Source organism: Schistocerca serialis, chromosome 6 (assembly GCF_023864345.2).
Source record: "Schistocerca serialis cubense isolate TAMUIC-IGC-003099 chromosome 6, iqSchSeri2.2, whole genome shotgun sequence".
In the NCBI taxonomy this organism is placed as follows: domain Eukaryota; kingdom Metazoa; phylum Arthropoda; class Insecta; order Orthoptera; family Acrididae; genus Schistocerca; species Schistocerca serialis.
The window spans coordinates 595,316,788-595,344,403 of NC_064643.1; the positions used below are offsets into that span (position 1 = coordinate 595,316,788).

A 27,616-nucleotide genomic window follows, 5' to 3' on the forward strand; every position below is an offset into this window, starting at 1 on the left:
GCCTTTGTTTTAATGATGTCCATCCCAAATCCTGTATCATTTCCGTGACACACTCTCCCCTAATTCGCGATAATACAAAACGTGTTGCCCTACTTCGAACTTTTCCGATGTACTCCGTCAATCCTATTTCGTAAGGACCCCACACCGTGCAGCAGTATCAAGCGCAGTATAGGCAGTCTCCTTATTAGGTCTGTAACATATTCTAAGTGTCCCGCCAATAAAACGCCGTCTTTGGTTAGCCTTCCCAACAACATTTTCTATGTGTTCCTTCCAATTCAGGTCGTTCGTAATTGTAATTCCTAAGTATTTAATTGAATTTATGGGCTTTATTAGATTTCACTGATTTATCACGTAACCGAAGTTTAAAGGATTTCTTTTAGGACTCATGTGGATGACCTCACGCTTTCGCTTACTTAGGATCAACTGTAAATTTTTGCACCATACAGATATCTTTTCTAAACCGTTTTGCAATTTGTATTGATCTTCTGATGCCTTTATTAGTCGATAAACTACAGCATCATCTGCAAACAACCTAAGAGGGGTTCACCACCAGTGAGGACCGATCGGAGGACTCGAACGTGCCAGACGTCCGTTGGATCCCCACGGCCAGCTCACAACAGTGGTGCGCATCCACTGCAGCCTCAAGCTGTGTAACCGAAGCCATCACAGCCTGGAGCTGAGAGCAAAGTGTCACCAAATCGGCTCACATCTGCATACAACACTCACAATCCCTATCCATACTAAAGACAGTGGAAAATCAAACTACCAAGATAAACGGACTATCGGGACGTGCTGCGGAAATGTACTGCAGACACTGATGAAAATGCAGCAACTGTGTTTAATTAATTAGATTAATATGCAAGATTCAAAAACCTAACTATAGAAGCACTCAGGTGAAACTAAATGATTTGCCTCTGATTATGAACTTCTAAAAATCACAAAAGCGGTTTACTTTCCGACGCAAACGAAAACGCGAGAACTGTGGCTATTAGATATTAAATTAAAATGCAGAAACTCAAGGAACTAAACAATTAAAGTACACATATGAAATGGTTAGGAACTCGTGAAAGTCACAAAATTGGTTACTTCTCTGTTACTGTGTCTGTCTCGGCCGGCTGCAGCAGCCTGTTTAGTAACGGCCACAGTTCAGTGTGTCTTCAGACAGGGATTGCTTTTCATGTTGTCATGACAAACTTTTTCACTGAAAATCAGTGTAGTCACTATATTGAACGTGAAGTGACTACTAACATTTATTTCTAAACTGATCTCGTTACAACATATTTATATGACAATTATTTATTTAATTAAATGATAGTAATTAATCAGTTCAGTCAAGTGCACAGTACTAGCTACGCAGGTAGTCTTGAGTAGCAGTTGTCATTACAAGTGCAAACAGTTGAAGAATAAGATTTTCACTCTGCAGCGGAGTGTGCGCTGATATCAAACTTCCTGGCAGATTGAAACTGTGTGCTGGACCGAGACTCGAACTCGGGACCTTTGCCTTTCGCGGGCAAGTGCTCCAGCAACTGAGCTACCCAAGCACGACTCACGCCCCGTCCTCACAGCTTTACTTCTGCCAGTACCTCGTCTCCTACCCTCCAAACTTTACAGAAGCTCTCCTGCGAACTGGACAGGTTTACACTTGTAGCACAAGTGTAAATTCTGCGACATTCAAAAAATTTGCACCTACACTATTCGTTCTTGCTACATTTACAATGTCTCACCGCAAAGCAGGTTAACTACCAAATGGGGCCTGCTTCTGTGTCTGCAGCTCGAAGGGTCGAGGTGCAAAGCACATCCAGGTACCCTACCATATTGCATATATAAGGTATTTCGCAAGTCACGACAAGCACACATTTTAAGGAGAACTATACGCGTTTCTTCATTTACTTGTCGATGGTTATAAACATGTTTGTTCTAACAATTAAGTTTAATTAAAAGTCGTAAATAGTCAAATAACATGATATTCACTAAAACTTCATGCAAATACACGTGGTTTTTTACGAGGGTTGACCTGAAAGTAATGCACCGCATTTTTTTGCTCAGCCGAAAACAATGCTACGAATGCGAAACGTTACCTATGTATTATTTGAAGTCTTCTGAGTGAGCGCCCCAAGATTACGTCACTTCCGACAGATAGGGTGGCGGCAGGACGGTTTCAAATTGGTGTGTGTAGGTGATGTACGTTACAGCAATGCGCCGACATTGAATTTCTCACTGCAGAGAAAGAAACTGGGGAATATTCGCAGACGCTTGCGCAAAAGCCTACGGAGCATCTGCCGTCGACAGAAGTATAGTTAGTCGCTGGGCACGGAGAGTGGGGTCATCAGAAGGCGGAGCTCCAAGATTTGCAGCAGTCGGGAAGACCATCCACGGTTGTCACACCTAACACGTTGCAGCGAGTTGATTTTGTCACTCGCGAGGATAGACGCATTACGACTGGGCAATTGGCGCTGCATCTGTCAATCGGCAAAAGAAGTGTGGATCCAATTATCCGCACTCCTGGATATTCATAAGTGTGTGCAAGATGGGTCCCGCTGCGTCTAACGGTGGATCACAAATAGCACTGAAAAAACATTTGTCTTGATTTGTTCCAACGTTTTGAGGCTCAGGGGAAGGCCTTCTTGTTCCGGATTGTGACAGGTGATGAAACCTGGATTCACCATTTTGAGCCCGAAACAAAACGACATCCCAATGGAATGGTGCCATTCCCACTCCCCACAGGAGAAAAAATTCAATGCAACTGCTTCCACCGGTAAAGTCATGATCACCGTGTTCTGCGACTGTGAAAGTGTGATTTTCATTGATGTGACACCAAGAGGCGGTACCATTAATTCAGAAACGTATGTCAACACATTAACAAAACTCAAGACGCACTTCCAGTGACTTCGTCGCCACAGCAACCCACGAGATGTAACACGATAACGCTCGGTCCCACACAAGTCTGAGGACTGCTGAACACATCGCGAAACAGGTTTGGACAATGTTACCCCATCTACCCTACAGTGCTGACCAAGCCCCTCAGACTTCCACTTGTTTGGGCAATTAAGGGACGCCAATTTGACGGCGATGAGGAGGTGATTCACACAGTGAAGCACTGGCTCCGCCACCAGGATTAGGATTGGTACCGACAGGGCACGCACGCCTTTGTTTCGCGCTGGAGCAAAGCCACAGAACAAGATGGAGAAAAATAGGGTGTGTAGATAAAAAAACATTCTTTCGTGTGTGTGATTCTCATTATGTTCAATAAAGAATTGCTAAAAAAACTTTCCTGGCAACCCTCGCAATTATATTAACTCTCAAATGTCATATAAATTAAATAATATAATCAGTGATGAAAAAATATAGATTAAAAATTAAGTCTGAGCGGGAGAACCGTCACCTCACACACATTCGTCTTATGTAGCTAGAACGCTAACCACTTGACACCGAAGAACTACAGTATCCGGAACCTACGCGCAGATAAATCAGTTACATAATCTATTTTCTCGGAATTACCTGAGTACTGCTCTGTTCTGGCTCGGATTTGTTTTACCGGCAGTGCCAGTTGTACGTTAACACTGATGCGTAGCAGTATGAACAGGTGTACTGAGCTAGGTGACATGCAACGGAAGATCCGCACTATGATGCCAAGCTGAAACCGCATCACATTACTTTTGAATCTGTACGTAGGCACCTATGAGGAGCACATGTTTCCACGTTAGAATGAAAACACTTGTCGTTTGATACATGGCAGAACACCAAGTCTGGATGAGTGTGTGTCTTACACGCGATCGGTGACAGTCGTTCCACCCGCAATCGACACTTTGCACGAGCACTGAAATACCAGCCAAGCAACCGTTACATTACTTTATCTTCTCTCCTGTACCTTCTGGTTATTGCATATTACATGATTCTTCACCGCTGTCAAGGTACGTTTTTGCAGAAACAAAGATAACTGCAGAAACAAAGGCAACTGCAGGTAACAAACTGAATAAAAGATACTCGTGGCATTGTCTGGAGAAAAGACTTACTGAAATATATCAATATCGAAAACAGAGCATCAAACGTTTTAAATAAGTCTTTTTTTGTTATTTATTTCAAACTCTCGTAAATGGACTAAATTTCAGTCAAAATAAATGACGTGATGCTGTAATGTGTAAGAATTACTGATTGCTTTGGTTTTCAGTCCGTCGTTCCAGAGAACACCACCATTAATTTATTACTCTCTAACAAGCCAGCTAACACCATGGGTCACGTAAACCAATAATATTCCAAAAATATCCCTAAACAATCTCCTTAATTTTATCGGTGGAGTTCAGATTTGCCATGTATACAATAATGCACAGCAAAGACGGGCGGTAGAGGATAATTAATGTTCTCACGAAGAAAGTTGTCTGTTGTCCTAGGAGACAAGGCCGGACCTAAAGTCAGTGGTAAGTCGAGGGTATGCTCTCAGCATCCGAAATAGTAGAAACGTAAGTGTATGGTTCATGCATTACGCACATTGACTGCTAGCTATGTTGGAGAAGAGACGTGACATCTGTATGTCACGAACGCTGTATGTCTATTTCAAACACTCCGGTGAGTAAGAGGAGATATCAAAAATGGAGGAAGTCAGATGAAGATCCACAACTAGGTATCCGTCTAACGAGATCGAGTCTACTACAAGTGGTCAACGTCTGGCCCATGAACGTTCTTGCTGGAATAACTTCGCGTATTGTATCACTCTACAAAATTCTACGTGCACGTGGAGTGGAACTTTCACCTGTCTCTTATCGTCACGGGGAGGTCAGATCACCGAAGTTAAGAGCTGTCGGGCTGACCTAGCACTTGGATGGGTGACCATCCAGTCTGCCGAGCGCTGTTGGCACGCGGGGTGCACTCAGCCCTTGTGCGGCAAACTGAGGAGCTACTTGATTGAGAAGTAGCGGCCCCGGTCTCGGAAACTGACATACGGCAGGAAGAGCGTGTGCTGACCACATGACGCTCTATATGCGCATCCAGTGACGCCTGTGGGCTCAGGATGACACGGCGGCGGGTCGGTACCGTTGGGCCTTCATGGCCTGTTCGGGCGGCGTATGCCAGGTACACACTTGTAAGAAATTAAATGCACTGCCTATTAATATCAGAGGCACAAGTAGTGGCGCTTCCTTCCTTACAAACAACTTACCGTAGTACCTCCTGGACACCTTAGTTGAATGGAAGAATTATTTTGCACGAATTAATCAAATGTTTTATGAGAATCAGTGCACACAGAATTAAATGGGAAAATTTTGTTACGTCCATATCGTACACTATCTCTACAGATAACCTCCCGTGACAATCTCAACGTAATGGTAAAGGAAATAACCTGGTGAACACGCCACTCCTTGTGAAGTTTGCTACACCACCACCACCACCACCACCACCACCACCACACCACCACCACACCACACCACACCACAACTACCACCACCTAGGGCAGTTACTGTTGTTTTACTAATTAGTATTTGTTTTTATCGATATCTCTCTTCTATATGTGGACTCGTTCCACATCCATGAAACGTGTTCGCACATACAGACTTACAAAAGATCTACGGGGATATTACAAATGATTGAAGCGATTTCACAGCTCTACAATAACTTTATTATTTGAGATATTTTCACAATGCTTTGCACAAACATACAAAAACTCAAAAAGTTTTTTTAGGCATTCACAAATGTTCGATATGTGCCCCTTTAGTGATTCGGCAGATATCAAGCCGATAATCAAGTTCCTCCCACACTCGGCGCAGCATGTCCCCATCAATGAGTTCGAAAGCATCGTTGATGCGAGCTCGCAGTTCTGGCACGTTTCTTGGTAGAGGAGGTTTAAACACTGAATCTTTCACATAACCCCACAGAAAGAAATCGCATGGGGTTAAGTCGGGAGAGCGTGGAGGCCATGACATGAATTGCTGATCATGATCTCCACCACGACCGATCCATCGGTTTTCCAATCTCCTGTTTAAGAAATGCCGAACATCATGATGGAAGTGCGGTGGAGCACCATCCTGTTGAAAGATGAAGTCGGCGCTGTCGGTCTCCAGTTGTGGCATGAGCCAATTTTCCAGCACGTCCAGATACATGTGTCCTGCAACGTTTTTTTCGCAGAAGAAAAAGGGACCGTAAACTTTAAACCGTGAGATTGCACAAAACACGTTAACTTTTGGTGAATTGCGAATTTGCTGCACGAATGCGTGAGGATTCTCTACCGCCCAGATTCGCACATTGTGTCTGTTCACTTCACCATTACGAAAAATGTTGCTTCATCACTGAAAACAAGTTTCGCACTGAACGCATCCTCTTCCATGAGCTGTTGCAACCGTGCCGAAAATTCAAAGCGTTTGACTTTGTCATCGGGTGTCAGGGCTTGTAGCAATTGTAAACGGTAAGGCTTCTGCTTTAGCCTTTTCCGTAAGATTTTCCAAACCGTCGGCTGTGGTACGTTTAGCTCCCTGCTTGCTTTATTCGTCGACTTCCGCCGGCTACGCGTGAAACTTGCCCGCACGCGTTCAACCGTTTCTTCGCTCACTGCAGGCCGACCCGTTGATTTCCCCTTAAAGAGGCATCCAGAAGCTTTAAACTGCGCATACCATCGCCGAATGGAGTTAGCAGTTGGTGGATCTTTGTTGAACTTCGTCCTGAAGTGTCGTTGCAGTGTTATGACTGACTGATGTGAGTGCATTTCAAGCACGACATACGCTTTCTCGGCTCCTGTCGCCATTTTGTCTCACTGCGCTCTCGAGCGCTCTGGCGGCAGAAACCTGAAGTGCGGTTTCAGCCGAACAAAACTTTACGAGTTTTTCTACGTATCTGTAGTGCGTCGTGACCATATGTCAATGAATGGAGCTACAGTGAATTTATGAAATCGCTTCAACCATTTGTAATAGCCCTGTATAAATAAATTTCACAAGCGATAATTAGATTTCATAATGGCAGTCCATTTAGCACATAGATGTGCTTCACCCTCTGAATTAAGGGAAATGTATCCGAGAACTTGACAAGCTCGGCGATATAAGCGATTGCTGAACTGTTATGTTTACTACGCTCGGCAAAGTACAGAGAAACCTTTGCGAGAAAGCGGTCGCAGGCAAACACTGGCCGGTGGCTATGCAGTCATATCGAGTAGGCTACCTGCTCGCTTGCTGGGTCGGCACGCAGCGCCACGGCTTTAGGTCGCAGACGCTTCTCGTGTTTGATCGGCGGCGGGGCCAAATAAGCCGCGCCGCCCGCGCTACACGCACGCGTGAGGAGCCGTGCAAAGGACGCGCCAATGGCAATGCTCCCAATTACATTTGTTTGCACTGCAGATTGAAAACACGCACAGAAAATGCTTCTCTTTTATTTGTTTCCTTTTCAATTTTTTACGAAAAAAGAAAAGACACGAGTTGCATCATTCACTCTACGTTTCGTTGAGCGCGATTCGCGGTCGCTTGATCACAAGAGATGAGCGTCTCTCTCTCTCTCTCTCTCTCTCTCTCTCTCTCTCTCTCTGTGTGTGTGTGTGTGTGTGTGTGTGTGAGAAGTGGTGGGGAGGGGGGGGGGCACTTACGTCATGTGTGCTCTTGTTCTTCAGTGTTCCATTTGCTACTAATGTCAACGAATAGGCAGCAACCTATTCACTGACCGCTCAATATTTTCGCCATTCGCAATTTCATTAATAATAAACGCTGTCTCACAAACAAAACATGTGCCTTTTGCTGTCTCCCTTTCTGCATAAAATCTTTTAGTTCTCAGATGATCCTCATTATCTGCAATTATGATTTAGTTTCACGTAGTTCAAACGCAAACTATTTTATTTTTGCCAGTGAAAACTAAGCATCGGATTATGAAAAGCATAAAGGATGCCGCAATACGGAGGAAACGGCACGACGGTTCAATATGTTTCGACAATAGTACTTATGTAAAAATCTGCCACAGCAAAGTTTGTATCATCTGTACATAGCAACCATCTGTATGATTGAGAGGAAGCGGTAGTTAGTCGTCTTAGTGAGAGACAAAAAACTACAAGAACCAAGAGGAGATAATACGAGAGGAAGACCAAAAACGAAGTGCTCGGATTAAAAAGGGTGTCAGACAGGGATGTACACGTTTTCCCTTCTTTTCAATCTATACATCGGACAAGCAATGACGGACATAAAAGAAAGGCTCAAGAGTGGAATTAAAATTCACTGTGAAAAGTATCAATGAGAAAATTCACCGATGATAACAGCTATCCTAAGCGAAAGTGAAGAATTACATGATCGGTTGAATGGAATAAACAGCCTAATGAGTATACAATATGAGTTGAGAGCAAGTCGAAGAAAGACGAATGTAATGCGAAATTACAGAAATGAGAACAGCGTGAAACTCAACATCAGGATTGGTGTTAACAACGTAGAAGTAGTTAAGGAATTCTGTCTGCTACCTAGGCAGCAAGATAAACCATGACGGTCAGGCCAAGGAGGACTTAAGAATAAACTAGCTCTGGCAAAAAGGGCTTTCGTGGCCAAGAGAAGTCTGCTAGTATCAAACGTAAGTCTTAATTTGAGGAAAAAATTTCTGAGAATGTACGTATCGAGCCCAGCATTGTAAGGGAGTACGATCTGGACAGTGGGAAAACCAGAACAGAGCAGAATCAAAGCACCTGAGATGTGGCGCTATTGAAAATTAGGTGGACTGATAAGGTGAGGAATGAGGAGGTTCTCCTTAGAATCGGCGAGGAATGGAATATGTGGAAAACACTGACAAAGAGATGGGACAGGAGTACAGGACATCTGCAAGGATTCAGGGAGTAACTTCCATGGCAGAGGGAACTGCAAACGGCAAAAAATGTACAGGACAGACAGACATTGGAATACATTCAGCAAATGATTGAGGAGATAGGTTACAAGGGCTACTCTGATATGAAAAGGTTGACACAAGAGAGGAATTGGTGGCAGGGCGCATGAAACCAGTCAAGTTTACCTGGAATTCACGTAATTTATAACATATGATACTGTATACTCAATCTGTAGCTACTCATTTTTCTGGCTAAATGGTTAGTGCCAAAGGCTAATAAATTTAAAAAGAAGACTGATGACTTAAAAAAAAGTGAGAGAAGTCAGCAGAGGTAATCAAATGTTGGTCAGATGACGAGGAGGTCGAATTTACCACGCAAACAGCACTGAAGCGCCACTGACAGATGACAGCTAAGTAAAATTCGAACTCAAATAGGCAGGTTGACAAATCATCATCAGTGATCAACACCTGCAATTTAGAGAATAGGTCTACCAAGTATGGAAACACCTAATGTGAATTTTGTCAAATCCCAAGGCAGACGAGAGATTTTTGATGTACTCCTAGGATCATTTGGAGCCATTGCTGTTAGATGCCTAGCCCGCTCTCGCCATGCGTCAGCCTTCACCCACGACTGTACATGCTGTAGAGGAGCCACGGTGTGGCTGGCAGCGCAAATAACCAGACTGCCACTTGGTAACGATATGCACTACAGCATACCAGTAAAAGTTCACAGGCCATTGCCTCCTTTGTCAAAGTCACTTGTACGTAATGCCACAGAAGGTGATTCTCACATTACCATTAACATAATGGGCATAATACTGCTTTAAATCTCGGTTTGTGCCTGAAAGATGACAGTTGTTTTTGACCTAAAGTGGGCGTCCATGTGAAAATGAAAGCAATTAAAATGCATACTTGACTCCACATAAATGGAGAACGACATCCCCTATGCTTAGAGAAGTCCCCATAGAATGATGATTGCTTCATTCTTAGTCTTCGTCATCGACCAGATACAATCTAGTTTCGTCCGACGACCTAAGTCCTATAGAGCATGTTTGGGCTCCTCTATGTTGAGATATTGGTACTGGCGGTAAGAGCCTTGTCAAGCCGGGAGCAGCTGTGTAATTATGTAACATTCATTCTGCATTTTCATGACCACGTACAAAGTTTCGAATTTAGGACTGGTGATTCACCGTAGATCCACAGCAGAGAGGCTCTACTCAGGGATGGCCAGATAATCATTCCACAATATGATAAACACGGGTTAATCATTTAAAATCATAATTCTCATGCCGTCTTATCGTCTTACGCTATTGTATGTGTTTAAGTAAGCAGAGGTGCGATCAGTCTTGAGCTCCTGAAAAGCTACAGGTAAGTAGCCCACAATTTTGTGCCTCTATGTATCGCAGGTTGCCTATGTGGTCGTCTCGGTCCAGAACTGAAATTCCTACATTACACGACAAATGCAGCGGATTCTCTAACGGTAGACTTCACTGCAGATGATTACGAACTTTTCTTATAAACTGGCAAAGAGCCGTCGAGAGTGTTCGCTTCATACGTAAGATGTATTACATCTACATCTACATTTACACTCCGCAAGCCACCAACGGTGTGTGGCGGAGGGCACTTTACGTGCCACGGTCATTACCTCCCTTTTCTGTTCCAGTCGCGTATGGTTCGCGGGAAGAACGACTGTCTGAAAGCCTCCGTACGCTTTCGAATCTCTCTAATTTTACATTCGTGATCTCCTCCGGAGGTATAAGTAGGGGGAAGCAATATGTTCGATACCTCATCCAGAAACGCACCCTCTCGAAAACCGGCGAGCAAGCTATACCGCGATGCAGAGCGCCTCTCTTGCAGAGTCTGCCACTTGAGTTTGCTAAACATCTCCGTAACGCTATCACGGTTATCAAATAACCCTGTGACGAAACGCGCCGCTCTTCTTTGGATCTTCTCTATCTCCTCCGTCAACCCGATCTGGTACGGATCCCACACTGATGAGCAATACTCAAGTATAGATCGAACGAGTGTTTTGTAAGCCACCTCCTTTGTTGATGGACTACATTTTCTAAGCACTCTCCCAATGAATTTCAACCTGGCACCCGCCTTACCAACAATTAATTTTATATGATCATTCCACTTCAAATTGTTCCGCACGCATACTCCCAGATATTTTACAGAAATAACTGCTACCAGTGTTTGTTCCGCTATCATATAATCATACAAAAAAGGATCCTTCTTGCTATGTATTCGCAATACATTACATTTGTCTGTGTTAAGGGTCAGTTGCCACTCCCTGCACCAAGTGCCTATCTGCTGCAGATCTTCCTGCATTTCGCTACAATTTTCTAATGCTGCAACTTCTCTGTATACTACAGCATCATCTGCGAAAAGCCGCATGGAACTTCCGACACTGTCTACTAGGTCATTTATATATATCGTGAAAAGCAATGGTCCCATAACACTCCCCTGTTGCACGCCAGAGGTTACTTTAACGTCTGTAGACGTCTCCCCATTGACAACAACATGCTGTGTTCTGTTTGCTAAAAACTCTTCAATCCAGCCACACAGCTGGTCTGATATTCCGTAGGCTCTTACTTTGTTTATCAGGCGACAGTGCGGAACTGTATCGAACGCCTTCCGGAAGTCAAGGAAAATAGCATCTACCTGGGAGCCTGTATCTAATATTTTCTGGGTCTCATGAACAAATAAAGCGATTTGGGTCTCACACGATCGCTGTTTCCGGAATCCATGTTGATTCCTACAGAGTAGATTCTGGGTTTCCAAAAACAACATGATACGAGAGCAAAAAACATTTTCTAAAATTCTACAACAGCTCGATGTCAGAGATACAGGTCTATAGTTTTGCGCATCTGCTCGACGACCCTTCTTGAAGACTGGGACTACCTGTGCTCTTTTCCAATCATTTGGAACCTTCCGTTCCTCTAGAGACTTGCGGTACACGGCTGTTAAAAGGGGGCAAGTTCTTTCGCGTACTCTGTGTAGAATCGAATTGGTATCCCGTCAGGTCCAGTGGACTTTCCTCTGTTGAGTGATTCCAGTTGCTTTTCTATTCCTTGGACACTTATTACCATGCTGCAACGATCCAAATTAAAATTACACTGAACTTCGTGAGTAGCTAATTCTGCAATGGAATTTGTAATTCCAGTGCTGCAGTATCGGGTATCAGCAGTTTTTAATTCCAGCGGTGGAAAACTATTTTGACTATGTGGTCGTCTCGTTTTAGGGTATTGCCGAGTACAGCTAACAAACACGTCCAAGTAATGCATGGAGCTTTACTTCTTTTTCAGCCATATCCGTGGACATTAACATAACATCAGAATTAACAGACGCTTATTAATAACCTACCAAAAGCAGTTACCACACGAGCCGCTTCTGGTAACCGTGCAAGGTAACTCAAAAGACATCATCCTACGGTCCACGCGAAGCCATGTGTCCTCCCATCGACACTGAAGACGAACAAGACAGTTCAATAGTCCAGACGTGGCATACAAAACCGTTTCCGTATTTTTTTCGTAGTATGGCTCAGACTAAAGTGAACTAGATCCTGTAAATTACGTGGTGACGATTCGTGAGTTCTGAGGTGTTGCTGCTTAGCGAATGTGAGAAACTCGCAATACAACATCTGGCAGTGATCGGTGAATTCAAATGCTGCGAAAACTTTGATATGAGGGCAAATAAATACTTTTGAAAATCACTCTCGAATCGGCTTCCTCAACACTTATTAAAATTCATGTACTGTGCAAACATCACCGCTACGATACTTAAATGTGAACTGCCAAGCAAACGACAAATACCAAAATTAAAATACTCGGGAAATACGGAATTTGAAAGAGAGAGAGAGAGAGAGAGAGGCTCTTGTAGCCGTGAAGCCAACGCGACAGCAGCTGCTAAAAGCGCAAACTGAATCGACTTCGGTGCAGTCGATTGGCCGATCCATTGTGTAGGGCGGCGAGCGGGCGACGAATTCCCTTTGAGGTTTCGACGGCGATGGAGAACAAATAGCAACCGGGAACGGAACAACAGCCCCTCCCCCATCCACAGAGAGCCAAGTACCACAGTGCAGTGGCACTGGAGCTGCAGGGGCACCTGAAGGGTGAGGGTGGGGGTGGTGGGGGGGGGGGGGGGGGGGGGAACAGCGAGTCGGCCGAACAAAGGCCGCTGGGGACGGAAACTTTGCGGCAACTCCTGTCTTTACAGCGCAATGTATATCAAAACTCAGACGTAAAGGGGCGGAAAACTCGCGCCAAAAGAAACAAAAGCAAATGCCTTTTGGCTCACGAGGGACCTGTCACTGAATTCTCAGTCCACCAAGAGGCGAGTGCAAGCGGAGATTTATGGAAAATAAAAAATACCGCTGTACACTGTCCGGTATTCCGAAAACTCTAACGCAAACACAGCTCGTCACAGTAACAAAGGCGAAGATGTCTACAGTTGACTGCTATCGATTTACGTCATGCAAGTATACATGCGATACGATTAAGACATAAAAAACACAAGACATGTACGAAATAACTGTATTATACACACTGAAACAAACGTATTCCAGTCCTCGTCTCACTCTTCCCCTATAATTCGGAGGACTCCAGTAACCTATTCATCTATACGCCTAACTACTCTTAAGCCGTTAAAGAATCCAAAATGTGTTCGTAATACTCGTGAAAGCGCAAACAGATTTATCCTATTTGTTTTGTAAATAAAAAACGCCTTTGTCCTACCTTTAATGACAGGCAGTATCTTAAAAAGGCGTTGTAAGATGAACATAAGCAAAAATAAAACAAGGGAAATGGAATGAAGTCACATTATATCATGCGATCAGGCGATATCACATGCGGCTGAGAAAATTGGATTAAGAAATGACACACTAAATGCAATAAGCGAGTTTTGTCATTTGGATAGCAAACAAACCGGTGATGGCAGAAGTAGAGAGGAAACAATATGCAGACTGGCAATATCCAGTAAAGCATTCCTAAAAAAGATAAATTTGTTGACATCGAATACAAATTTAAAAATTAAAGTTTTTCCCGAAGGTATTTCGTTGGACTGTAGAGTTGTAAGGAAGTGAAACGTGGACGATAAGTAGTTAAGACAAGAAGAGAACAGAAGCTTTAGAAATGTGGTGCTACATATTAAAAATTAAATGGGTAGGTGGAATACCTTATGAGAGGGTACTGAATCGAAATGAGAAAAATAAAATTTATAGCGCAACTTGACAACAGAAATCAGTTCGTAGAACATATCCTGAGGCATCAACTATCGTTGCTTTGTGACTGGAGGCAAGTGTGTGGTAGTGACGGGGGAGGGGGGGGGGTAGGAGAGGGGAAGGAGAGAGGAAAGAGGGGGGAGGGAGAGAGGGGGGGGGATTATAGAGAAACACCGAGGCTCGGCTACAGTGCCGAAGTTCAAATGGATGCAGACTGCAGCATTTATGCAGAGATGAAGATGATAGCCTACCTTGGAGAGATGCATTAAACACCTCTTCGAAGTAAAGAAAATAACAACAAAAACAACGGTGTACAAAACATTGGCAGCTAAAGGCCATCCACAAAACTCCAGCCAGGCAGCGACAAGTTAATAAGTTAATAAAGGTGTAAAGCTGTCACAAAAATTATTGACGCCACTACAATAATTCGAAACACGTCGGAAATTTTAGAGGATCAACGTTGGAACAAAATTTTGAAAATGTACTGCCAAAACCTATGTATTTCATAAGATAAGTTTCAAAATTTAATATTTTTTCCGCTTTCAACAATGCCTTATTTTACAGCTTCTTATGTAACTCTTATACGAAAATTTGGTTCATGCTCTCCGTACATTAGCAAACATTTTAAAATTTTCTTTTTGATTTCACTGTTAAAAAACATAGCACATAACAGTATCTCATTTTGATTTCTTTACACTGTCCGGTTTCTGTGGTGTAGTTCACTACATTAACAAATTGCTCGAATTGATGTACTTCTAACTTAGTTGATTTATCTGCGAGTCTTCACCCAGTAAACTGTACAGAAAGATCGCGTCTAACAAAACCAACTATGAATAGGAATTTTAAGTTGCCTGGCTTTGACAGTTTAACTTAAAGAATGAATTAACTTCTCCAGTAACTACGCTCTCGCTTTATAGTAACCACCGAGGTCTCTCTTCCATAGAGCAGTGTGGGGACTGCGTGAGTTCTGTAGAATTTGAGCATCTTACTTCGTTTTCTTTTTAAGATTTCTATGCATTGTTCCACGGACCCGGCTGAATTTACTAAGCTTAATTTCTACATCTTTGCTGTCGCCACATGTCACCTCACAACGTAGGTAACTGAAGTGGTTTACTTATTCTAAAATCGTCCGAACTACCACTATTTTGGTTCTAATGTATTCTTACCTCATGAAGATCATTGTCTAAGTCTTTTCTGTTGTGCTATGCCAAACGTGGTACTGATTTATGTCAATACGTAAATTCTTTTCTGAAGGTAATCATCTTTATCGGTTACGATCACTGTATCGTCAAATGGTTCAAATGGCTCTAAGCACTATGGGACTTAACATCTACATCTACATCTACATCTACATTTATACTCCGCAAGCCACCCAACGGTGTGTGGCGGAGGGCACTTTACGTGCCACTGTCATTACCTCCCTTTCCTGTTCCAGTCGCGTATGGTTCGCGGGAAGAACGACTGTCTGAAAGCCTCCGTGCGCGCTCTAATCTCTCTAATTTTACATTCGTGATCTCCTCGGGAGGTATAAGTAGGGGGAAGCAATATATTCGATACCTCATCCAGAAACGCATCCTCTCGAAACCTGGAGAGCAAGCTACACCGCGATGCAGAGCGCCTCTCTTGCAGAGTCTGCCACTTGAGTTTATTAAACATCTCCGTAACGCTATCACGGTTATCAAATAACCCTGTGACGAAACGCGCCGCTCTTCTTTGGATCTTCTCTATCATCTCCGTCAGACCGATCTGGTACGGATCCCACACTGATGAGCAATACTCAAGTATAGGCCGAACGAGTGTTTTGTAAGCCACCTCCTTTGTTGATGGACTACATTTTCTAAGCACTCTCCCAATGAATCTCAAGCTGGTACCCGCCTTACCAACAATTAATTTTATATGATCATTCCACTTCAAATCGTTCCGCACGCATACTCCCAGATATTTTACAGAAGTAACTGCTACCAGTGTTTGTTCCGCTATCATATAATCATACAATAAAGGATCCTTCTTTCTATGTATTCCCAATACATTACATTTGTCTATGTTAAGGGTCAGTTGCCACTCCCTGCACCAAGTGCCTATCCGCTGCAGATCTTCCTGCATTTCGCTACAATTTTCTAATGCTGCAACTTCTCTGTATACTACAGCATCATCCGCGAAAAGCCGCATGGAACTTCCGACACTATCTACTAGGTCATTTATATATATTGTGAAAAGCAATGGTCCCATAACACTCCCCTGTGGCACGCCAGAGGTTACTTTCACGTCTGTAGACGTCTCTCCATTGATAACAACATGCTGTGTTCTGTTTGCTAAAAACTCTTCAATCCAGCCACACAGCTGGTCTGATATTCCGTAGGCTCTTACTTAGTTTATCAGGCGACAGTGCGGAACTGTATCGAACGCCTTCCGGAAGTCAAGAAAAATAGCATATGAGGTCATCAGTCCCCTAGACTTAGAACTATTTAAATCTACTTAACCTAAGGACATCACATACATCCATGCCCGAGGCTGGTTCGAACCTGTGAGCTTAACGGTCGCGCGGTTCCAGACTGAAGCGCCTACAATCGGCTACATTCGCCGGCCCACTGTATGGTCAGCGCAGATTACGTTATTTAAAAGAATTCTTCCGTCTAGGTATATACCGTCCTGAAATTCTATTTTCCATATATGCGTTATTTCACGTATGTAATTGTTGAACAAAGATGGAGAGATACAGTAGCTTTGCCGTACTCCTTTGTTGACTGGTATCTCATTAGGCATTTTCCGTCCAGATCTAGAGTGATAGTCGTGCTCTGATGTAAACTTTTTATCGCGTTCACTGAGGGTTCGGATATCCGCGATCCGTAATTATCTTCCAAAGTTTCTGTCTATTGACAGTGTCAAGAGCTTTTTCTTTCAAACCAATAAAAGTAATGTGTATGTGAGTATTTATCTATCGTATGCTCCATGTTTTTGCGTTATCTGCTGTAAAATAAAAAACTGCATCCATCGTGGAACGCCTTTTCCTAAAAACCATTTGTTCCTCATGCAGTAGTACTTCCATTATGTTTCTGAGTCTTACGTTTAAAATCATAAGATCCGTTGTGTGTGCTGAGTCCAGCAAACTTATTCCTCCGTAGTTACTGCATAAGCTTTTACTTCCTTTTTAAAATCATACAAACCTGTTGCAGTCCCCACGCTGCTCTATAGAAGCGAGAGCCGGGTGATAAAAAGGAAGAATACCGTATTCAGACACAAAAAATGAAATTCCTGAGAGGAGTTAAACTTTGCACAATTGAAGATAGATTAAGGAAACAAGATATTAGAGAAGAACTAAAAATTTTTAATAACTGCTGTTTATTGAGTCAATCCCTATCGCTGTACCCTTCCTTCTGCCCTGAAACTTGGCTTCCGTCACTCGCTTTGGTATTCTTTCACCTTCCTTTCTCTTTACACGTAAAACCATTTCAACCTGTTCTTCTCAGATCTCTCATTCAATTTTTCTACGCCAATTTCGTTCATAACGTCTTCTTTTCTACGCTTTTTACCGTAACAGGCATTAGCTGGGGAAAGGGGACTTCCCACGCGCTCCTCGCCGACTGGCTGGCTATGTGTGTTCATACTTCCACAACGGTGCATTTTTTGGTTATTTAGCAATTTTTTCTCTACTTCACTATTCGATGTCCCCCATCCTGTTACTATTTCATTACCAACTACACTCCTGGAAATGGAAAAAAGAACACATTGACACCGGTGTGTCAGACCCACCATACTTGCTCCGGACACTGCGAGAGGGCTGTACAAGCAATGATCACACGCACGGCACAGCGGACACACCAGGAACCGCGGTGTTGGCCGTCGAATGGCGCTAGCTGCGCAGCATTTGTGCACCGCCGCCGTCAGTGTCAGCCAGTTTGCCGTGGCATACGGAGTTCCACCGCAGTCTTTAACACTGGTAGCATGCCGCGACAGCGTGGACGTGAACCGTATGTGCTGTTGACGGACTTTGAGCGAGGGCGTATAGTGGGCATGCGGGAGGCCAGGTGGACGTACCGCCGAATTGCTCAACACGTGGGGCGTGAGGTCTCCACAGTACATCGATGTTGTCGCCAGTGGTCGGCGGAAGGTGCACGTGCCCGTCGACCTGGGACCGGACCGCAGCGACGCACGGATGCACGCCAAGACCGTAGGATCCTACGCAGTGCCGTAGGGGACCGCACCGCCACTTCCCAGCATATTAGGGACACTGTTGCTCCTGGGGTATCGGCGAGGACCATTCGCAACCGTCTCCATGAAGCTGGGCTACGGTCCCGCACACCGTTAGGCCGTCTTCCGCTCACGCCCCAACATCGTGCAGCCCGCCTCCAGTGGTGTCGCGACAGGCGTGAATGGAGGGACGAATGGAGACGTGTCGTCTTCAGCGATGAGAGTCGCTTCTGCCTTGGTGCCAATGATGGTCGTATGCGTGTTTGGCGCCGTGCAGGTGAGCGCCACAATCAGGACTGCATACGACCGAGGCACACAGGGCCAACACCCGGCATCATGGTGTGGGGAGCGATCTCCTACACTGGCTGTACACCATTGGTGATCGTCGAGGGGACACTGAATAGTGCACGGTACATCCCAACCGTCATCGAACACATCGTTCTACCATTCCTAGACCGGCAAGGGAACTTGCTGTTCCAACAGGACAATGCACGTCCGCATGTATCCCGTGCCACCCAACGTGCTCTAGAAGGTGTAAGTCAACTACCCTGGCCAGCAAGATCTCCGGATCTGTCCCCCATTGAGCATGTTTGGGACTGGATGAAGCGTCGTCTCACGCGGTCTGCACGTGCAGCACGAACGCTGGTCCAACTGAGGCGCCAGGTGGAAATGGCATGGCAAGCCGTTCCACAGGACTACATCCAGCATCTCTACGATCGTCTCCATGGGAGAATAGCAGCCTGCATTGCTGCGAAAGGTGGATATACACTGTACTAGTGCCGACATTGTGCATGCTCTGTTGCCTGTGTCTATGTGCCTGTGGTTCTGTCAGTGTGATCATGTGATGTATCTGACCCCAGGAATGTGTCAATAAAGTTTCCCCTTCCTGGGACAATGAATTCACGGTGTTCTTATTTCAATTTCCAGGAGTGTATTTTCGCACTCTGTATACACAAGTAAGCAAGTGAATTAGGGACACCTCGTTACACTAGTCAACAGCCATTCTGCATCTGGGATGTAATACATTTTAGTGTGTAGAATCCGAATATACCTTTCCAAATGTTCTAGCACGTACCATTTTTGAGTTTTTAAAGGTTTTTTATTTTTCGTATTCAGTATTTCGCTTTTTTCTGTTCTTCTGATTTGATGTTTAATTGTTTGTTTTTGATTTGCAGAGGACAGCAAGAAGATCTACAAATCATCAGTAAATGGTTGGTGTGGTAATCCAGTGGTGTGAAAGAGATCCTCAGTGAGTGTTTCCTGTGAAAGATAGGGCAAACTGTTTGTATTTAAAAGTTACACAACGAAAAGTGACAACTAGTAAATCTCGTTGCTGTCTAAGCCACCCCGACAACTTTTGTTATGTCTGTGGGAAATTAACTCCAAAAGCCCAAAGAAAAAGAATGACTGATTTGGTTAAAATGGCATATAAATTGTATTTTCATTGTTCTGTTGGTGATCAAGATAAAAATTTTGCACCTCGTATTGCCTGCATAGCCTGTACTACAACCTTAACAGAGTGGTTGAAAGGAAAACGTCGAGCCATGCCATCCGCTGTTCCGATGATGTGGTGTGAGCCTAATGACCATTATTCAGATTGTTACTTCTGTCTTACAAATATTTCTGGACACTGAAGCAAAACTAGATATAAAATATAGCATCCAAATGTATCTTCAGTGCATTTGCCTGTGCCCCATGATAAGGGGCTGCCTGTTCCCGTCTGTAATTTGAAAGCCACGGGATCAGACACCATGTCAAGTAAATCAGAAAGTATTGAACATATGGAAGAGTATTGCCCTAAATATCATGACATTTCGCCTCAGCTCTTTAATCAAAAGGAACTGAACGATCTGGTTCGCGATCTAAAACTTTCGAAACAGCAAACTGAACGCTTGGGGCCGAGGCTGCAACAACGGGACCTTCTAGCTCCAGGGACAAAAATTTCCTATTTCAGATCAATAGGTGCTTCCGACTTAACAAGAAGTTTAAAAATAAACGTATTACGCAATATGCTTTAATAACAATGAGTTCAGTGTACATTTTCATTACGTTCGTGTAATCCTTGGTAGTCCTAAATGCCAAATTTTCAGATGAATATCTAAAACTGTGAAAAGAACATGTTTCGACCTGCATTCCATAAGTGATACCATTCTCCGATGTACGTTACGACCTGTGTTCCTTTGACATGACAAATGCCGTCTAAATTAACAAACTTACGAAGTTTTGAACATATGCCTCCTAGATCGTCCGGAAAGTCCAAATTCTGCAGCGATTTATGAGGGAACGTTTCCTCAGGATAATGTGCACAGCGGCTGCAACAATTTCTATGTTCAGTCGAGTTCCAACATTAGCAGTTAGATAGGGTAGAACCTCCTACACAACCATCATCAATTTTTTTGTATTACATAGGAATTCTTTCAATTTAAGATATCACTAAGTTTGAAAGCACCAGTGTATGTAAAAAAGAAAAAAACTAACGTTTTTCTGTTTCATTTAAAATCACACTCTCACTCATGCGTATCTGTAATTGGAGTCAACATAATGATCTCAACCAATGATAACTGAAACGAAGTCTTGTGGGAACAAACACGGGATTGCATCATGTGACAACCTGGAGACGGACTGCACGCTCGGGCATCTAACGTAGCCACCAAGTCGGGAAAAACCGCCGACCGAAAGCTACCCATAGCCAGTGAGTGACCTAAACGACTGATCTGCGGTCGTGGAATGAAGTACCATGGTCCGTAGCTCCAGCGAACTAGCCGTACTTTTTGTGATCTGCAGCCGAGACAGAAAGGTATGAACTTCCTTCCTTAGCCAGTCTGTGAATGGCAGCCAGAACTGCCTTCATAACACAAGAATCCGGGCAATGCGCTGGCAGGGGCGGCAGAGACAGTCGATTCGTCGCCTGGCAGCGCTCCATTAGGCAAGCCGAAACACAGATGTCGCCAGCCCCGACATAGTTTCGCGACTGCCTGCAGCTGCCGAGCCCGGTCTCCATTACCCTTCCCCTCCCCCACACCGCCATCACCCCAAGGGGCGTGATAGTTATCTCAAGGATGTTAGGAACGACAGCAATGTTGCAAACACGCCTTGTCCGTGCAATGCCTCGAAATCGTTACAAATGATCAACTGGAATCAAGTAGTACAAAACGACAAGTACTTACCTTTTAAATTCATGGATCACGGAGACCTCTCTTAAAACAAATAGGCAGAAATTCTACTTCGTGAAAGTTCATCGTATGGAAATTTTTGATCTAATGGCTTAATTATGTAAGCCTCTCTGCACGCTGTCATGTGCGGAATACGATTAGGTTTAATCAGGGAGATATCGTAAAGTTATATTTCAGTTTGGTGGATGGCATCTGCCTTCCTTACGTTTTTTGAAAGCTGTCCGACAACCAAAACCATGAAAATCAGTTGTTCCTTTAGCAGACATAAGAACTCTAAATGTAGAGGAGAGGCAGAACAGAACAAAAACTGACGCAGTTCTATTTTCTGTTCATTTTTCATATATCACGAGGAAATAAGCTGAGCCGATGACGGTCCATTCTAATAGCTCTTTGAAGAACTATCTAATATTTGGCGAAAGAGATGTCAGCCAGTGATACTAGATAACACTGAAGCCGTTGAATTTAAAAATGACATAAATAACTATGGGAAAGACTATGAATATTGTAACGCAAATGTACTCGCTGGTAAAGGTTGTCGTAAGAAGTCAATTCCTGTTGAATACAGAATTCAAGAACAGATATTATGTAGTACTTTTGAGCCGTATGTGAGTATTTTAGTGTCTGGCTATAGCATATTTTGTACCTGTTTTGTTTCTTTCTGTAACGTTAACGAAAACTTCATAAAATTATTCTCTTGTATTCAACGAAAAAGATAATTAGGTGCACATAAAAATATATGATGCACTAAAATGTAATGTTGACATACTATGTAAACTGTCTAATGGACAATCTGTACACTTACAATATCTGGCATGGGAACGGTCGAACCCGAGATGTCGAAAGCTGCCCTGAAATTTTTTATACAGTAGGGATACAAAGAAAGAAGTTGCTGAGACACACTGCAAGTATTTTCAAAAAATGTTCAAAATTGCCAAGTTCCTAGCTCGCAAGGTCGCTGGAGAAATGTATACCCATGCGCAACACAGCAGGCACATACCCTTGGTTGATGGTACATCGCTAAACTTGCGATCGTAATTTGTAAAGCACATTTCAGTGTCAGTTGAAAGTATCTCCGATGCCGTTGTTCACAGTTACTATTCACTCGAATCTGTAACTCACTTAATATCCGTAACAAGTAGCAGTGGTTCCTAATACCATCTATTGTAGCGCTGGTACCACAGTTTCACAGTGATGTGAAATCCAATTAATGCTTTCAACAACGCAAAAGAAGAAAAAGAAGACGGTGGTACGAAATCGAAATCACTTATTTCTCCTGAGGACCTACGTAAGGGTGTGTGTTATTTATTATTTAATTTCTTGGAATTCATCCGAATGATGTCTGCATTTGGTTATAAATCGTGGTAATACGAGTATTAGACGAAAGAGGAAATAACTTGGGCGATTCTGTGAATTGTAGTTCGAACGATGATTGTTGCGCTGATTTAAGTCTAGAACAAAAATAGAGTACCTTCAAGACCGAAGAAAACATGTGGAGTAATAGCTTTCAGTGGCAAAGAAAATGCAGTAATGTTTTCATTTAGATGAAGGGAAGAGAAAAGGCTTGAACTTAAGCACTGTATCAAAGACTACTCGTATTTCGTTTCATAAGATCTAATCATATACTGTGTAACTGGCCTTTCACCAACTCTAACACAATATTGAAAACAAAATGAAAAAAAAGCCATGTTCCTTGTCGGAGCTGGCCTGCATTACATACGAAATGAAAAAAGTATTGGGCGAGTGGTTTCTATGGGTGACTAATAGCGCGCTATGCTTCCTCCTCATAACTTACCTCAGCCAGTGTCTCTTAGTGATGGACGTGTGACAGCAGATGGCATCATACTGGTCCGCAATCCACACAATTAGTATAATGTAGAAGGCTGTAGTCGTGTCGTTGAAGAACTCCGACATGATTGCCTCCATACCTAAAATAAGACACACCATGAGGATATATGGTACATCTTTAGGTTCAGTTAAAACTATTAAAGGTACAACCTAAAGGAACTAATGGTTCATTAACCTCCACCCTCACCCAGTCTCTCTCTCTCTCTCTATCTCTCTCTCTCCCCATTTTTTTAAAATTCAAATCAAAATACCGTATCTCCAATCCCCCAGTTTGATGAATGTTTATAAAAGGTAACCTTCATTAAATTCTGCAACAATCAGTAATAACAAATATTTACATCGTGCACTTAATTGTTCAACATTATATATAATAATTTGTCGCTGAAAAAACTGTTACGATACAATTCCAATGCACAATAACAAACGCTCAAAAACGATGTGATCCTAACATAAAATTTCTCACTCTATTCCTTCAGCAACGAGAACTCAGCTGCTTCGGTATGAGTACTTTACGTGGCAAATGTTGCACATCAATAAAGTTCCAAATATGTCCAACTAGCGACATAATATGCAAATGTGGAGAGCAGACTTAAGACCAGCGTCCAATATTCGCAGGACAGCTCACGCACAGCTCGACCGACCCAGGACTAAGCATCATACCCCAGTATCACGTCCATCTCATAAACTGAACTTTCTTCATCAGTAGCACAACACTGGAGCATAGCTGAGCAGTGAGAAATTCATGTCAGTACAAAGATGGCGAATATGGGCATCTCTGGCATGTTTCAGTAGCATATTGTCTAACAACCATCTCCGAATCAACAATCCAGTGTCTGAATTTATGGGCAATCCACCAAGGGTAGAGTCAGATATCAGATGTAAACCTGTGGCTATCTCACATCACGTGAGCTATGTGACGACACTGAGACATGTTATGTAAACTGAGGGTGGATAGCAGGGAAAGGGGACAAGGGAAAGGGGGACAAAGGGGGGACCGGGGGGGGGGGTAAGGGGGCGCAAGGAGAGACAAAGGGTGGCAAGGGGAGGCAAAGGGTGGCAAGGGGAGGCAAAGGGGGGCAAGGGGAGGCAAAGGGGGGCAAGGGGAGGCAAAGGGGGGCAAGGGGAGGCAAAGGGGGGGCAAGGGGGAGGCAAAGGGGGGGGGCAAGGGGGAGGCAAAGGGGGGGGCAGGGGGAGGCAAAGGGGGGCAGGGGGAGGCAAAGGGGGGCAGGGGGAGGCAAAGGGGGGCAGGGGGAGGCAAAGGGGGACAGGGGGAGGCAAAGGGGGGCAGGGGGAGGCAAAGGGGGGCAGGGGGAGGCAAAGGGGGGCAGGGGGAGGCAAAGGGGGGCAGGGGGAGGCAAAGGGGGGCAGGGGGAGGCAAAGGGGGGCATGGGGAGGCAAAGGGGGGCAGGGGGAGGCAAAGGGGGGCAGGGGGAGGCAAAGGGGGGCAGGGGGAGGCAAAGGGGGGCAGGGGGAGGCAAAGGGGGGCAGGGGGCAGGGGGAGGCAAAGGGGGGCAGGGGGAGGCAAAGGGTGGCAGGGGGAGGCAAAGGGGAGCAGGGGGAGGCAAAGGGGGGCAGGGGGAGGCAAAGGGGGGCAGGGGGAGGCAAAGGGGAGCAAGGGGGGCAAAGGGGGGCAAAGGGGGGCAAGGGGAGGCAAAGGGGGGCAAGGGGAGGCAAAGGGGGGCAAGGGGAGGCAAAGGGGGGGCAAGGGGAGGCAAAGGGGAGGCAAAGGGGGGCAAGGGGAGGCAAAGGGGGGCAAGGGGAGGCAAGGGGGCAAAGGGGGGGCAAAGGGGGGCAAGGGGGCAAGGGGAGGCAAGGGGGCAAGGGGGATGGGGACATGGAATGGGAGGGTGGGAGGGCGAGTGGGGATGGTGAGAGGCAGAAAGGAGGGGCTGCAGGAGAAAGGAGGGGGAGAGGGAGAAAGGAGGGGAGAAGGAGAAAGGAGGGGAGGGGAGCAGTAGATAGAGGGAGGGGGAGAGGGGAAGGATGAGAGAGAGGGGTGAGAGGGGATGCGGGGGGAATGGGGAGGGGTGATCGGAGGGTAGAAGGGAGGGGAGGGGATAAGGGAGGGGAGGGGAGGGGAGAAGGGAGGGGTGGGGAGAAGGGAGAGGAGGGGGAAGGGAGGGGAGGGGGAGGGGAGGGGAGAGAAGGGAGGGGAGAAGGGAGGGGAGGGGAGAAGGAAGGGGATGTGGGAAGGGAAGGGAGGGGATGGGAGTGGGAATGGGGAGAGGGGAGGGGAGGGGGAGGTGAGAGGGGAGGGTGAGATGGGAGGGTGAGATGAGAGAGATGGGCGAGGGGAGGGGAGAGGGGTAGTCGAGGGGAGGGGCGAGTGGTAAGGGGAGGGGGAGTGGAGGCGGCAAGGGGGAATGGTAGGGGAGAGGGGAAGGGGAGTGGAAGAAAGGGAGGGGAAGGAGGGGAGAGGGGGAGGGGAGTGGGGTAAAGGGAAAGGGAGAGGAAGGAGGGGAGGGGAGGGGAGGGAGTTCCATTGGGACTTTATGTGGATTCAGCAGTGATGAGTGAAAATGTGTCCCAGACAAGGACTTCAACCCAGGATCTCCAGCTTACTAGGTGGATACATTAACCAATGCGCCACTCAGGCTGCAAATGCGTGGACTATTATGGCAAGCTCCTCGGCCGACTCACATTCCCAACTAGCACTACCACTTACGTGTAGTGTCTGTCCATGTCCTCTGCGATTGCTAATTTTAGACATCTGCACTGACGGTGGTGGATTCATAGCCAATCAAGGTGTTCGGTTATATGAATGCTTGGTGTCTCTTCTTTCGGATATGTCGTAAAGAACAGACACCACCAAGCACTCTCATAATAGCACCAGAGAGTCAAACGCGGCGTGTCGCCTCTACTTCAGCCCGCCTTATTCGCGATTTTGGTTGTGCACTGAACTCAGTCCAACATTTTGTGCATTTCTTGAGTAACTTATTGGAGTTATTAACCCTAAAATTTCTTTACTGTATTATCAACCGACAGAAAATTTCTGAGTGTCGACCTATTCCTCAACCTAACTGCACGATGTGAATCCGATATAGAGAAAAGTAGCTTTGTAATCGATCGCTTTATTACGATTGTGAAATTTCTAGTACTCTGCGTTAGCAACAGGGGCATCCAACTTCAGCTGGAACCGTTTTCTATCCGCTTTTCGCAATGTTTATCACGGAACTGCACTTAATATTACCCGTAATATTATACTTCGAAGGATGATGAAGATATGGTGCTATATCTTTGGAAATTTTTAGACTATCGATCTTGATAGATGCACGTAAATAAAAGACAAAAGGTAGTTGTCAATCAGGTCTTTTATTCCATACGATGAGGTCGGAGGGTGAAATGATGTTACTTGAATTAGCAACCGCGAGAATGTAGAGCAACAACGTTCACATTAGCATGACTCCTGTTGCCCTGCGAAAACCAACTGACAAATAATAAAATTTCTCTCGTCTCGTAATGCTCTAACGACGTCATTTAATTGTGAAGCATACCATTCACAGATATATTTTACTTTCTGTCAATTGTTTGGAGCAGGCAGCACATTTCACTATTGAGAAACGGACGACATCGGTCTTCCCATAGCTTCATGAATGCCACAGTCCAATGTCGCCGATGAACAGTACAGTTTTCTTCGAGATAAGGTACGATTTCATTAGACACGTACGAGAAAGACTACCCGCCACGACTGTTTGTGAAACAAGTTTGTAGTGCCTGTTTGCACAACAAGTTTGTAGTGCCTATTTGCACAACTCCACTGCCCAATAACAAGACGAGGTGACTGAATATTCGTAACTGTCTCAACAGTGATTTTATGGCCTTGCTAAAACGTGATGTGTTAATCCTCGGCCTCTTCAACACCTCATATAGGGAACATGCTTTCCTTTAATCTGCGAAGTTTCCGAAAGAAATTCAGAAACAAATCTATCTCGTTAGAGCCTCATTCGAAAATGCAATGCAAGGTACAAATCGAACAACAAAACAAGACAGCACATATTACCCTCCGCGTAATATCCCAACCTTTTGTTACGGAAACCTGCTAAACGTTTATCATGGCCTGATACATAGCTAGAATAATACATTAAATCTTTAGCAACTCAACCGATGGCTAAAGTATTCCCTGGATGCAACAGGAAAATGAAGAGTAAAAAAACTTCTAATGCGAATATAGCCTGTTTTCTGGATACAATTACTCACATTGTATTAATCATTACCACATAGGCAATTTACATTATAGATGCTTACTGTGACACAGCACTGCCTTCTCTCTGTATATTACGGAGTACTAGAACAACTACAATTGACACAGGAGCTTCTAGCAGCCTGCTACGAACGATTAGTTGGTGACTGACGAAGCGAACAATACATCAGCAGAGGTTAGCAGCTGACTAAGACCTCTTCATATTTCCACCGCAGCAGTAGTTAA

At 44.7% G+C, this 27,616-nt stretch overlaps 1 protein-coding gene across 6 annotated transcripts in view; it reads right to left on the reverse strand.

Moving 5' to 3' along the window:
• The window catches only part of LOC126484626 (membralin), a 507,394-nt gene that overhangs the window by 159,318 nt on the left and 320,460 nt on the right, over positions 1 to 27,616 (reverse strand). For all 6 annotated transcript variants that reach the window (XM_050108212.1, XM_050108215.1, XM_050108214.1 and 3 more), the window contains one exon: positions 23,138 to 23,270. In XM_050108212.1, the coding sequence (XP_049964169.1) occupies positions 23,138 to 23,270 (133 nt within the window). The remainder of the gene's footprint in view (positions 1 to 23,137; positions 23,271 to 27,616) is intronic.